Here is a 15,528-nt window from a genome sequence, read left to right on the forward strand (position 1 = left end):
TGAGGAGCAGGGCGAGGTGCCCGCAGCCGAGCCTACCGCGGCGGATTTTATGACAACATCGGGCTTCTCGGAGGTCATGGGCCGTATGCTGCGGTTCATGGACACTATGACTCAGGTTGGAGTATTTCCAGTAGATCCAGCTACATCATAGGTAGGAGGGGGAGCACAGACCCCTACTCCTATCACAGGTTCTGGGCAGACCAGCCGGTTCTCCTCCTATCACTTGGAGTCAGTTCACACAGTTGTTTCTGGACAGGTATATTCCACCCTCTGAGAGGGAAGAGCTGCGGTATCAGTTTGAGCAGCTGGAGCAGGGTCAGATGTCCATGACTGATTATGAGGCGAGGTTTCCTGAGCTATCCCGCCATGCATTGATGATACTTCCTACTGACGGAGAGAGAGTGCGGAGGTTTGTTGCAGGGTTGCATTCTGGCATCAGGGCCAACATGGCCCGAGAGGTGGAGATGGGGACTCCTTATCAGTTAGTAGTGGAGATTGCTCGGAGGATTGAGGGCTACCATTCGAGGGGTAGGGATCAGATGCAGGATAAGAGGGCTAGGTTCTCCGGAGAGTTCAGAGGTGCCCCGGCTAGGGGCAGAGGCCAGTTTGGGAGGGGACAGCCCAGCAGGCCCCATATTCAGCACCACCACCTGCTCGGGGTGCTCCAGCGCGTCCCTATTTTAGTGCCATTCCAGAGAGTTCTCATCGCCCACCAGCTATTCAGGGTTCCTCCGGTGGGTATTCAGGTCCTCAGGGTTCTTCGGATTCTTATTTCAGTGCTATGCCGGAGAGTTCATACTGTCCACCGGCTATTCAGGCTTCTTCCAGTGGGTCTACAGGCCATCAGGGTCAGCCATCAGGGTAGCAGGTCGCCGCACTGCGGGGTTGTTTCGAGTGCGGGGACCTTGGTCATATGAGGAGGTACTGCCCCAGGCTTTGGGGCAATGCAGTACAGCAGGGTTAGCAGCCGATGATTTTAGCACCAGCTGCCCCGCCACGTAGAGGTGGAGGGCAGGCTGGTAGGGGCCGTCCTAGAGGTGGAGGTCAGGCAGGGAGAGGTCATCCAGCTACTTCTCAGTCAGGTGGAGGCCAGCCAGCCGGCGCTCCAACCGGATTCTACGCTCTTCTAGCCAGGCCAGATGCATTGGCCTCAGATACCGTCATCACAGGTACTATTTCCGTCTGCGGTAGGGATGCTTCGGTATTGTTTGATCCAGGGTCCACCTATTTATATGTATCATCTCTGTTTGCTCGTTTCCTGGTTATTCCACCTGCACCTTTGGGCACTCCTATTCATGTGTCCACTCTTGTGGGCGATTCCGTGGTTGTAGACCGGGTCTACCGGTCCTGTGTGGTTACATTCTGTGGTTTTGAGACTAGAGCGGATCTCCTGTTGCTTGACATGATCGACTTTGAGATCATCCTGGGCATAGATTGGTTATCTCCATATCACGCCATTCTAGATTGCCATGCCAAGACTGTTACTTTAGCGATGCCAGGGTTGCTAGGGTTGGAGTGGAAGGGTTCCACTGTTGATACATCTAGCTGGGTTATCTCTTTCCTGAAGGCTCGGCAGATGGTTGAGAAGGGGTGTTTGGCGTACTTGGCTTATGTTCGGGATACCACCGTAGAGTCTCCGCCGATTGATTCAGTTCCAGTAGTTCGAGAGTTCGTCGATGTGTTTCCATCTGATCTTCATGGCATGCCACCGGATCGTGATATTGACTTCTGCATTGATTTGGCTCCAGGCACCCAGCCTATATCTATCCCACCGTACCGTATGGCTCCTAAGGAGTTGAAAGAGTTAAAGGAGCAGCTTGAGGAGTTGTTAGCAAAAGGGTTTGTTAGGCCTAGTGTATCGCCATGGGGTGCACCAGTGTTATTTGTGAAGAAGAAGGATGGGACTATGCGGATGTGCATTGATTACTGCCAGTTGAATAAAGTCACCATCAAGAACAATTACTCGTTGCCTCGTATCGATGATTTGTTCGACCAGTTGCAGGGTGCTAGGGTGTTCTCTAAGATCGACTTGAGGTCGGGTTACCATCAGTTGAAGATTCGGGACTCGGATGTCCCGAAGACTGCATTCCGGACTAGATATGGCCATTATGAGTTTCTGGTGATGTCCTTTGGCTTGACTAATGCACCAGCGGCATTCATGGACTTGATGAACAGGGTGTTTAGGCCTTATATTGATTCCTTCATCATCGTCTTCATTGATGACATCTTGATATACTCACTTAGCCTGGGGGAGCACGAGCAGCATCTGAGAGTAGTGCTTCAGACCTTGCGAGAGCAAAAGCTATATGCTAAGTTCTCCAAGTGTGAGTTTTGGCTAGAGTCATTGGCATTCTTGGGGCATATTGTGTCAGGAGAGGGTATTAAGGTGGATCCCAAGAAGATTGAGGCAGTTCAGAGTTGGCCACGCCCTACTTCAGTGATCGAGATCAGGAGTTTCCTGGGGTTAGCAGGTTATTACAGGCGGTTCGTGCAGGGCTTTTCATCTATTGCATCACCTCTGACTAGATTGACCCAGAAGGGTGCTCCTTTCCATTGGTCCGATGATTGTGAGGCGAGCTTCCAGAAACTCAAGACAGCCTTGACTACAGCACCGGTTCTTGTGTTGCCTTCCGGTTCAGGAATGTATACAGTATATTGTGACGCTTCGCGCGTTGGCTTGGGTTGTGTATTGATGCAGGAGGGGCGAGTTATTGCATATGCCTCCCGTCAGTTGAAGATTCCTGAGAAGAATTACCCTGTGCACGATCTGGAGTTGGCGGCGATTGTCCGTGCTATTAAAAGGTGGCACTACCTGTATGGGGCGTCATGCGAGGTTTATACTGATCATCACAGCTTGCAGCATTTGTTCAAGTAGAGGGATCGTAATTTGAGGCAGCACAGGTGGCTTGAGTTACTGAAGGATTATGACATCACCATTCTTTATCATCTGGGCAGGGCGAACGTGGTCGCGGATGCCTTAAGCAGGAAGGCAGAGAGCATGGATAGCTTGGCATTCATTCCAGCAGAGGAGAGACCACTAGCTTGGGACATTCAGTCCTTGGCTAACAGACTAGTGAGGTTGGACATTTCGGAGCCCAGCCGGGTTCTTGCGTGTATGGTTGCTCAGTCTTCATTGTTGGGGGAGATAAAGGCCCGGCAGTTCGATGATCCACATCTGGCGGTTCTCAGAGAGACGGTGCTTCAGGGAGGTGCTAAGGAGGTTTCTATTGGTGAGGATGGTATTTTGCGGCTCCAGGGTCGTCTCTGTGTTCCTAATGTTGATGGCCTGAGGGAGAGGATACTAGAGGAGGCACACAGTTCGCGGTATTCCATCCATCCGGGAGCTACTAAGATGTATCGTGACTTGAGGCAGCATTATTGGTGGCGGGGGATGAAGAAAGACATAGTGGAGTATGTGGTTAGGTGTTTGAATTGCCAGCAGGTCAAGTATGAACATCAGAGGCCAGGTGGCCTACTTCAGCAGATGCCTATACCATAGTGGAAGTGGGAGCGCATTACCATGGATTTCGTAGTTGGGTTGCCGCGGACTTTGCGGAAGTTTGATTCAGTATGGGTCATCGTTGATAGGTTGACCAAGTCGGCCCACTTTATTCCAGTGGCAACTACTTATACAGCAGAGAGGTATGCTCAGATTTACATTCGGGAGATAGTCCGCTTGCACGGTGTGCCTGTTTCTATTATATCAGACAGAGGCCCTCAGCTCACTTCCCATTTCTGTAGAGCTGTTCAAAGTGAGTTGGGGACCCGCATAGAGCTTAGCACAACATTCCATCCTCAGACCGACGGACAGTCCGAGCGGACGATTCAGATTCTGGAGGATATGCTTAGAGCCTGTGTGATTGACTTCGGGGGGTAGTGGGACCAGTTCTTGCCCTTGGCGGAGTTTGCGTACAACAACAACTACCAGTCCAGCATTGAGATGGCCCCATTCGAGGCTTTGTACGGTCGGCGGTGTCGTTCTCCTATCGGGTGGTTTGAGCCGGGTGAGGCTAAGTTATACGGTACAGATTTGGTGCAAGATGCCTTGGACAAGCTGAAGTTGATTCAGGAAAGGCTTCGCACGGCTCAGTCCAGACAGAAGAGTTATGCGGATCAGAAGGCGCGTGATGTATCATTCTTGGTTGGCGAGAAGGTTTTCTTGAAAGTCTCGCCAATGAAGGGTATTATGAGATTCGGGAAGAAGGGCAAGTTGAGCCCAAGGTTTATTGGCCCCTTCGAGGTGTTGAGACGAGTTGGGGAGGTTGCCTATGAGCTTGCTCTACCCCCCAGTTTATCAGGAGTTCATCCGGTTTTTCATGTATGATGCTTCGGAAGTATCATCCCGACCTATCCCATGTGTTAGACTTCAGTACTATTCAGCTGGATGAGAGTTTAGGTTATGAGGAGGAGCCAGTTGCCATGATTGATAGACATGATCGCCAATTGAGGTCCAAGAGGATTTCTGCAGTGCGGGTCCAGTGGAGGGGCCAACCAGTCGAGGAGGTGACCTGGGAGTCCGAGGAGGACATGCCGAGCAGATACCCTCATTTATTCAGCACTTCAGGTACTTTTCTATGTCCGTTCGAGGACGAACGTTTGATTAAGAGGTGGAGGATGTAACGACCCGACCGGTCATTGCCTTTTTGGAACCCCGTTCCCCCAAATAAAACTCTCCGTGCTCCCTTTAACTAATTTACGACCTGCGGGGATGGTTGGTTCGGGATTTAGAAGAGATTGGATTGAAATATGCACATTTGACTCTTTAGGATTTTCTTAAAAGGCTAAGTTTGACTTTGGTCAAAATTTTGGGCAAACGGGCCCGGATTCGTGTTTTGACGGTTCTGGAGGGTCCGCAGGAAAATATGGGACCTGGGCGTATGCCCGAAATCGAATTCCGAGGTCCCTAGCCCGAGTAATGAATTTTTATTAGAAATTGTTAATCTGAAATATTAAGGATTTAAAGAAACTAACTAATGATTGATTTTATGGGTATCGGGCTTGTATGTTGGTTCTAAAGCCCGGTACAGGTCCGAAATATCATTTAAGACCTACCCGCAAAATTTGGTGTCAATCCGAGTAGTTTTAGGGCATTTTGGCTTGTTGGAGGAAAATTAAGAACTTGAAGTTCATAAGTTTGATTCATTTGGTTTTAGGGGGTGATTCTTAGATTTAGCGTTGTTTCGGGCGTTCCAAAGATTCGAGTAGGTCCGTCTCATAATTTCAGACTTGTCGGTATGTTCGGGCGGGGCCCGGCAGTCCCGAGCGTCAATCGGACGAGGCTCAAGTGAAGTTGAAATTTTTGAGAAGTGCTGAAGCTGCTGCTTCTATCATAACCGCACCTGCGGTTGGTGGACCGCAGGTGCGAGACTGCAGATGCGGTCCATCTATCGCAGATGCGGCCCCAGGGAAGGCCAGGCCAAACCGCAGAAGCGGCTCTCGAACCGCAAAAGCGGTTCCGCAGAAGCGGCCTCAGGACCGCAGAAGCGGTCCCAGCCCTTTTAGCCCATTTCGCAGATGCGGTCTTTTTCTCGCAGATGCGGACCCCTGACCGCAGATGCGGAAATCGCTAAGGCAGTAAGTTCATTTATTACGGGCTCCAAGTCCATTTTTGCCATATTTAACTACTCCATTGGGCGATTTTGGGAGCTTTTGAGAGAGGGCTTCTACTTGGCATCTTGAGGTAAGCTTATCCCACCCATTCTTAGTTTAACACTTGTGTTTAGGTAGATTAAACACTAGGATTTAAGATAAAATCATGGGGTTAGAGCTAGACCTAGGGTTTTAATAAAACTTAGATTTTTCCACGAAATTGGTTATGAAATGAATTAGAAATCATATATTATTGATCCTTAGGTTGTAGAGAACAACTTCCTTTGCAAAATTTCGGAATCCGGGCATGTGGTCCCGGGGTCGGATTTTGGGAAACTCGTGTTAAGGGTTGGGAAATTGCTTAAATAGATAGAATATGATCTTGTGAGCTTATATTGATTAGTTCCTACCTCATTCAACTAGTTTTGGATCGTTTGGCTCCAAATTGAGGGTTTGGGCTCGTTCTTGGCATTGGAAGTATACCTTGGAGCGAGGTGAGTCTCCTTTCTAACCTTGTAAGAGGGAATTGTCTCCATAGGTATAATAATTGAGTAATTTGCTATTAAATGCGGGGGCTACGTATGCACTAGGTGACGAGAGTCCATGCGTAGCTACTATTATGTTAATTGTCTGGATAGTCTAGAGCCCGTATCATGCTATATTTGTAACTGTCTCCATATTTTCTTGCTAATGTGATCACTTAGGATATGCTAGAGACTTGAAAAAGAAATAAGCGAATGTATACACTTGTTGGACACTTGTATGAATTTACTTTGAAATAAATGCGCATTCATGTGTTTTCTTGAAATAAATTGATATTTGTGGATCAGGCCGATCGCCTCGGTAGAAATAGATACATCTATGGTTCGCGTCATTCGACCCTCTGGCAGTGCACAATTATTTTTCTGTTGGATCGGGCCGTCGACCTCGGCATAATGTGCGCATGAGACTTATGTATATGTGAAATCTTATCCATGACTTGTTCTGCTAAATACTTGAAATGTGTACGGTTAACTGTAAATTGTTAAGGACATGACTTATTGCCTCTTGCTGCATGCTGTTGATTATTTGTAACTATCCTGCCTAGCAGAACACTATATTATATTATTTGACCCTAGTAAGTGTCAAGTAGACCTATCGTCTCTACTTCTTCGAGATTAGACGGGATACTTACTGGGTACATATAGTTTATGTACTCATACTACACTTCTGTACTTAATTGTACAGGATCTAAGGTAGGTACATCTGGCTATCAGTTTGATGCGCACCCCTGATTCACAGCTTGAGACTTCCACGGTGAGCTGCTCCCTTCCTGAGACGTTCAACAACTTGATGGAGTCTTTTCCTTACTTTTGATGTCTATTCTATCTCAGACAGTAGGATAGTTTTATTATTTTGTATATCCTACTAGTTGCCCATTACTTGTGACACCAGTTCTTGGCACACACGTTAGTAGACTATCATTTTGGGGATTGTATAACTATTTTGTCATATTATTGTTCATTTCTGATTTGATTTGAGCTTTATGAATTTCTATACTTACTTTGGGTAAAAATAACACTGAGAACTAAATTACATTTTCCGCGTTGGCTTGCCCGATAATGGTGTTGGGCGCCATCACGATCTATTTTCGAAAATGGATCGTGACACAATGAGTGATGTTCTCCAATAAAATAACACAACAGGCAAACCAGCTCCATTGCCAAACGGGTTACAATTCGACCTCGCTCGAATTAACACCCTTACGACTATAGGCCATCTCCAAACGGGTTACAATTTGACCTCGCTCGAATTAACACCCTTACGGCTATAGGCCATCGCCAAACGGGTTACAATTCGACCTCTGTCACGACCCATTTTCTGAACAAGCCGGGACCGGCACCCAATCACTAAACATGACCGAGCGAACCATCTGCGCTTATCAAATCTATTATAACTTCAAACTTTACATGCCACAAGGCACTACTATAACCAAATACTTTTAAATAATTTAAATATCTAAAACAAGCCAACTTCAAAACTTTATTTGTAGTAACCAATGCAATATTGCTAAGTTATTATCAAAAACATCTGAATCTTAACCCACCGACTGTGCCTATGAAGCCTTTACTGATAAACTGACGCACTGCTCAGGACATGAGATTCCCTGGCTAGTTCTCTAAGTAAACAAAGAAATAGCTAAGTAAAGATGACTCCAAGGAATACTCCACAAACAAAAGCGGAGCTCACCAATAGCACTGGAAGAGAAGGAAGTCCTAACCCGTAACCTGCTCGCCTGCAAAACCGGTTCCTACGTTGTACCGCAAACCAACGTAGGTTCCCAAAAGAGAACGTCGGTACCATCCATTATACTCAGTGAGTCTCAACAACAGGGGACGAAACTTTAATAACATATACATTACGAGCAAAGATTCTAAATGCATGTAAAACATAAAGCTTATAAGAACAATTCTAAAATAATTGCATAATAGCAGTTTATGAATATTCTAAAAGAAATTCTTTTCTTTTTCGTTCTTATAAAAAAAATACTTCACTTTATACTTTGGGAGTTCCAACTATCCTGACATAATTCTATCTCAGTCACCGTGTGATCGGCACGGGTTCGATCCTAACCTGATCGAATAGGCCCAATCCACGAGGGGCCACTCGCTTCATGGTTCTCAGCGCTCATGTATCATACCATAGCCTGGCTAAGTAAACTCTCAGCAATGAGACACTCGGCTCGTGTGCTCCCTACTTTGGCACAAGTAGTTTCAGGAAGTCAACGCCTTGGTCAGGACCCTCGGCCTGGACGATAACCCATTCTCAGACTAAAGGATACTCCCAAAAATCTTTTCTTTCTAAAACTTCTTCTTGTGACTTTTCAAGTCTAAATCCTTTCTGGAACATACTATACATACTCATACTATTATCCTTAAATGTAAAGCATGGCATAAGGAATACTAGTGGCCTATCTTTCAGTGGAAATTATAAGGGTGTGTTTGGTTTCAATATTTTATTTTTTATTTTTCTTTTTGAAAAATGAGTGATGGTCTTACTTATTTATTGGAGTTTAGTAAGTACAATAAAAAATATTATCTTAAAAATATTTGTATAGTATAAGCAAATATAGTGGGTGTGAGAGGCGGGGGTTGGGTGGTTTCGATGGACATAGGTGAATTCAAAATTTAAACTCTATGAGTGTATGGGTCAAAATCTGACCACACGTGTATTAGGACTAAATGGAACGGTAAGGGGTTGACTAAGCCATGGCCGTACCCACAAGGTGTAATAGCGATGAGTATCTCGGCCACTACCGAGATCGAGCCATCAGAAAGCTTGTACGGAAAAGTAAATGTCGTGATACTTAAGGGGAGCGACGCCAATTGAGATCAGGGGAGGAAAGTCCTCTGGTCAAAGACCATTGGACAAAAGGGAATACTTATGATATATGTAGGAGGGAAGAAGACAGAAAAGGGGGTCTCTTCCCTACAGAGAAAAAAGGCAGAAGAACTGGAGAAAGCTATAGGAGAAAAACATGAGAAGTCGCAGATCTTGGCGACAAATCTTTGTAATCACTTTTCTCGAATCAATAAAGATAGATCTTGCAACTATCAACGAAATTCCCTCTGTTCCTCCTTTGTTTTTATATCACGGTACAATACATGAAGGATGTAAGCATATTATTTATATTTGATATCTTCTATAAATCTTGAAAGTTCATGAGCTTGGCTACATCTTATTCTCCTATCCAACGTGCTTTAATGTTTAATCTAGAGTTAATTAATCTTGGCTAAGATTTATCCTTTATATTATTATTAATTAGTTTAACAAAAAGCTAAATACTTTTTGGTCAAACAATTTAGCGCCGTCTGTGGGGATTTCTTAGCCAAAATTTTAGTTTCCTCTAGATCTAAAACAAGCCAAAGTATCACTTCCTGGCTGTCATAGCCTCACCATCTCAGTACAAATACCCACTCGAAAAAGTGATAGACAAGCTTTTGAGATAAACAAACCAATCTGGGTCAGATCTTTACATGAAATCGAAATTAGGTCCGATGTCTAGCAAAACTCACGCCTCGCCTGTAGCGAGAGGTTCGGATCGTCGTGTGAGTACTTAAAGTGGGATTGCGGTCACTACGAACTTAGCATACACCCAACCCTACTAGCCGTATTAACGTTATGCCGATCTATACTTCCACCTCTTAAGAAGGGACGATAGCCTACGGTATGATTCTTTGAAATAACCGGCTCATCCTGCTTTATTCTTGTATCCGCGTGCATAATTGTAATTTACGTACAAGGTATATCACGTTCCCCTCATTATCTGCGCACATCGGACGGGGTCGAACCGGGACTCGAGCTCGAGATCCCAACGGGCAGGGTAAGTTCAGCCCATGAGAAGCCTAGACGTGATTAACGGCGAAGCCAAACATGGGGTTGCCAAATCTGAAACCATCATTCAAGTGCGGGATGGAACGTGTCGCCTTACAGTGCCCCCTCCCCCTTCGCCGACTCCCAGACCAAGGTAACATGCAATTTCGTTTGGACCTAACTTGTCATTTTTCTCTTTTGTATTCAAACGCAGAATACGAGCATTCTCACAGGTACGCGAACAAGGAACGAACGCCGCCGAATGCACCAAGCAAAACCCCCCGTACCACATCGTACCGCAAATAACAGACAAACGGCTCAAAACAAGCTGGTATTGTCAAGAAAATCTCCATGAGCTGGGACTAAGCGGTGAGCCCGTGTAGCGCACAGTCCCTCTGACGCGAGCAGAACTTGAATTCGAAAAGCTTGCATGAATATTCGCCATGACAACCTTACGCCAATTCAACCGACTAAATATCGCCAATCATGTCTGAACTTCGTTTAGTCCTAGGGTACCTAGAAGCCCAAGCAATAGGTTCATAGCTCGTCCTGATCACGACCTCTCCAGGCCGAGAAAAGAGGATTAGGTAAAGTGGGACTCCACCGACACATACGCACCGCAACATCGCATAACGTTCTCTAATGAAAACAAAATCAAACAAACCAGGACTCATCCCGACGCGCAGTACTCTCCAATTAAAACCAAATTAAACAGACCGGACTCGCCCCAATGCACACAAACAATACAACAATGAGTGATGTTCTCCAATAAAATAACGCAACAGGAAAACCCGCTCCATCGCCAAACGGGTTACAATTCGACCTCGCTCGAATTAACACCCTTACAGCCATAGGCCATCGCCAAAAGGGTTACAATTCGGCCTCGCTCGAATTAACACCCTTACGGCTATAGGCCATCGCCAAACGGGTTACAATTCGACCTTTATCACAATCCATTTTCTGAACAAGCCGGGACCGGCACCCAATCACTAAACATGACCGAGCGAACCATCTACGCTTATCAAATCTATTATAACTTCAAACTTTACATGCCACAAGGCACTATTGTAACCAAATACTTTTAAATAATTTAAATATCTAAAATAACCCAACTTCAAAACTTTATTTGTAGTAACCAATGCAATATTGCTAAGTTATTATCAAAAACATCTGAATCTTAACCCACCGACTGTGTCTATGAAGCCTCTACTGATAAACTGACGCACTGCTCAAGACATGAGATTTCCTGGCTAGTTCTCTAAGTAAACAAAGAAATAGCTAAGTAAAGATGACTATAAGGAATACTCCACGAACAAAAGAGGAGCTCACCAATAGCACTGGAAGAGAAAGAAGTCCTAACCCGTAGCCTGCTCGCCTGCAAAACCGGTTCCTACGTTGTACCGCAGACCAACGTAGGTTCGCAAAAGAGAACGTCGGTACCATCCATTGTATTCAGTGTGTCTCAACGACAGGGGACAAAACTTTAATAACATATACATTACGAGCAAAGATTCTAAATGCATATAAAACATAAAGCTTATAAGAACAATTCTAAAATAATTGCATAATAGCAGTTTATGAATATTCTAAAAGAAATTCTTTTCTTTTTCTTTCTTATAAAAAAAAATACTTCAGTTTATACTTTGGGAGTTCCAACTATCTTGACATAATTCTGTCTCAGTCACCGTGTGATCGGCACAGGTTCTATCCCAACCTGATCGAATAGGCCCAATCCACGAGGTGCCACTCGCTTTATAGTTCTCAGCGCTCATGTATCATACCTTAGCCCGGCTAAGCAAATTCTCAGCAACGAGACACTTGGCTCGTGTGCTCCCTACTTTGGCGCAAGTAGTTTCAGGAAGTCAACGCCTTGGTCAGGAACCTCGGCCTGGACGATGACCCCTTCTCAGAATAAAGGATACTCCCAAAAATCTTTTCTTTCTAAAACTTCTTCTTGTGACTTTTCAAGTCTAAATCCTTTCTGGAACATACTATACATACTCATACTATTATCCTTAAATGTAAAGCTTGGCATAAGAATGAGATAAACATTCAAAAGTATTTCTAAAGAATCTTGGTTCTTCATATATTTTCAACATGAAAATGGCATATAAGAATAACACAAAAATCTGAAAATTTATGCACATATATCAGAATAAATCATCTAAACTTTAGCTAGAAAATAATTCTAAGCTAATAGGTACTCACTCGCTCCGATTAAGTACATATTAACTATTTTAAGCAATTCATCAAACACCTTGTATGCGTGCTTTTGTGAGTTAAACCACTTTAGTAAAGTGTTATATCAACTCACCTCAAAACTTCTCGAGCCAATACATAGGCCCCAGTCCAATTGACACCATTCAAACAATGTATTCTACAACAACCAGTGCATTTTTATTAATTTTAAATTTTGGCACCTAAACACAGAACTTTACTGTTGATATAGAGAAAGAAGGGAATTAACTATCCGATTCTTATACTGTAGGATAATTGACAATAAGGAATTTTATATACCTGAGTTCAAGAATTAGTGATTTGTAAAGAACCCTAGAACTTTCCTTGTAATTTCGTGGCTGCCTCTGTTTCGTATAAGGCTTTACGCCCTTTTTGCTCTGCGTTAGTAACAGAACGTGAAGTGTTCTGTTTTGTAATCTCTTTTTGTTTAGTCCTTTTCACATCCCTTTATGGCTAAGGCTCTCACGCCTTTACCTGCAAAGAGCCCTTTATGGGCTTAAGGCTCACGTGGCTTTTTTCTGTTGTTTCCCTTTTTTTTTTATTTAACTAGTATTTAATTATACCTACTTTTAATAATTAATAACATTCCCCTAATTTTATATCCAATTATTTTTAAATAGAGAAGTAACTCAAAAGTCAATCACCAAGGTTTAAATCCTTAAAAGAAGTATAATTTAAGATTTTTTTAATAAAAAAATTAAGTTCTATTTTTAGCGAGTGTTGAAACTTCTATAGATTTGAGGAGTGTTACAATCTTCCCTCATTAAAAACATTCGTCCTCGAATGTTTCTAGCACTACTCACTTGAACTTCTTAAGTTTTCTTAGCACTACTCACTTTTCTAAGGGACACAAAATTTTGGCTAACTCCCTAAATTTTCAAAAATTTCAGCAGAGTTTCCCTTGTAAATTGGACTATCCAAAAAAATATCCCTGTCACAAATACCACAAATACACCAACAACAAACAAATATACCATAACAGGTGTCACGACCCCAAACCACCCCGGTCGTGATGGCGCCTATCGCAGTACTAGGCCAGCCGATTCGACATTTATAACATAAAAGGACTTTTCTTAATTCATTTACTAATTAGATACTATCACACTTCTTTCGTTTAAACATTTCAAAACAAGTGGAAACAAATATGCCAAAACATCAAACACTGCCCGATCCCGGTGTCACTAGTCATATCATCCTGACGCAACTGCTCGAACTGCCTGCGTAGCTCCTCCTTGCGAGACTGTGGCACGTACTTCTCCAAAAAGAGAGCGGAGAACTACTGCCAGGTAAGGGGCGCTGCACCCAGTGGCGAAGCTAGGAATTTCTTTAAGGGTGTTCAAATTTTAAAAAAGTGAAAAAAATTTACGACAAAGGGGGTTTAATATGTGTTATATACCTCTAAACGTAATATTTTACCTACGTACACAGTACAATTTTTCGACGACTGGCTGCACCAACAGGCCTACGCCTCTCATAAGCCTCCCACCAAGTAAAGGCAGCTCCAGAAAACTGAAAAGTAGTAAATGCGACCCCACTGGTCTCCAGAATACCCCCTGTACGAAGAATCCTCTGACACTTGTCCAAGAAACCCTGGGCATCCTCGCCCTCTACACCGCTGAAAGTCGGAGGCTGAAGTCTACCAAACCTCTCCAATTGGCACTGCTCGTCCTCAGGCATAACTGGTACTACAAAATCCTAAGCAGGTGCAACCGGCTGGGCTGGTGGTGCCTCCGGTGTTTGCAATCCCTGAACAACCTGCTCGGGTGTGCGAGCGGCAGGAGTCTGAGTACCTCCCCCGACCTGAGAAGTGGCTGCTGTAGTAGAAACTGCGAGCGCCTGAGCGAGACTAGTGCACACGGTCAAGATCTGAGCCAAGGTCTCCTGAAGACCCGGAATAACAATAGGCACAGCGGGTGCCTGAGCTGGTCCCGCTGGAGCATCCCCCACTGGAATCTGATCATGAACTGGGGTGCCTGGTGGATCTGCAGGTGCTGCCCTATCTGCTGTACGGGCTACACCCCTGCCCCTACCACGGCCTCGACCGCAACCTCGGCCTCTAGTGGCCCCAACTGGTGGTCGTCCGTCCTAACTGGCAGCACATGTCCTCACCATCTGTGAGAGAATAAAATAACAGAAGTTTAGTACTAGAATCAACAGATTCGCACGACAGGAATTTCAACAATGTGAAGTTCTTCCTAAAGGTTTTGCAGCCTCCCAAGGATAAATACAGACGTCTCCGTACCGATCCGCGAGACTCTACTAAACCGGCTCATGACCCGTGACACCTATGTAACCTAGGCTCTGATACCAACTCGAGAGCTGATGGCAAAACTAACACTGGAGCTGTGGTCAAGGCAGCCTTGAGCTGCAGAAAACTCGCCTTACACTCATCCGACCACCTGAATGGAGCACCCTTTTGAGTCAACTTGGTCAAGGGTGATGCAATAGATGAAAATCCTTGAACGAACCGACGGTAATAACCTGCCAAACCAAGAAATCTGAGAATCTCTATGGCTGAGGATGGCCCGAGCCAACTCTGAACTGTCTCTATCTTCTTCGGATCAACCTGAATACCCTCACTGGACACCACGTGCCCCAAGAAAGCCACTGAACTGAGGCAAAACTCACACTTGGAGAACTTTGTATAAAGTTTCTCCTCCCTCAACCACTGCAATACCACTCTCAAATGCTCCGCGTGCTCCTCCTGACTACGCGAGTACACCAGAATATCATCAATGAATACAATAACAAACGAGTCGAGATAGGGCCGAAACACGCTGTTCATCAAATGCATGAACGCTGCTGGGGCATTGGTCAACCCAAAAGACATCACAAGGAACTGTAACGACCTGGGCCCACACTGTGCATACATTGTCCGCTTTGGGTCTCACCCGCACGGTTTTGTTCTCCCCCAGTCCCACTGGGGAAAAGGCCTATGCACATGTAAGTCCCAGTCTTGCTAATATAGCCCAGGACTCTCCCTCTCCTTTCCGATGTGGGATTCCTGTGAGCTACAGTCCCACTGAACTCACCCCACCAACAAGGAACAACGTCCTCGTTGTGGGTACCCACCCATCGTACTAGTCGAGAGTCAGCTCTGATACCAACTTGTCACCACCCCAAACCACCCCGGTCGTGGTACTAGGCCAGCTGATTCGACATTTATAACAAAAAAGGACTTTTCTTAATTCATTTACTAATTAGATATTGTCACACTTCTTTCGTTTAAACATTTCAAAACAAGTGGAAACAAATATGCCAAAACATCAAACACTGCCCGATCTCGGTGTCACTAGTCATATCATCCTGACGCAACTGCTCGAACTGCCTACGCAGCTCCTCCTTGCG

The 15,528-nt window shown here is 44.9% G+C and overlaps 1 protein-coding gene across 1 annotated transcript; it reads left to right on the plus strand.

Moving 5' to 3' along the window:
• LOC109231884 (RNA-directed DNA polymerase homolog) lies at positions 1,913-2,332 on the plus strand (the record flags this gene model as incomplete). The annotated part of the gene is made up of 1 exon (XM_019397499.1): positions 1,913-2,332. A coding segment is annotated over exon 1 (420 nt), but the record flags the coding sequence as incomplete, so codon positions are not given.

Source organism: Nicotiana attenuata, chromosome 8 (genome assembly GCF_001879085.1).
Source record: "Nicotiana attenuata strain UT chromosome 8, NIATTr2, whole genome shotgun sequence".
Taxonomy (NCBI): Eukaryota; Viridiplantae; Streptophyta; class Magnoliopsida; order Solanales; family Solanaceae; genus Nicotiana; species Nicotiana attenuata.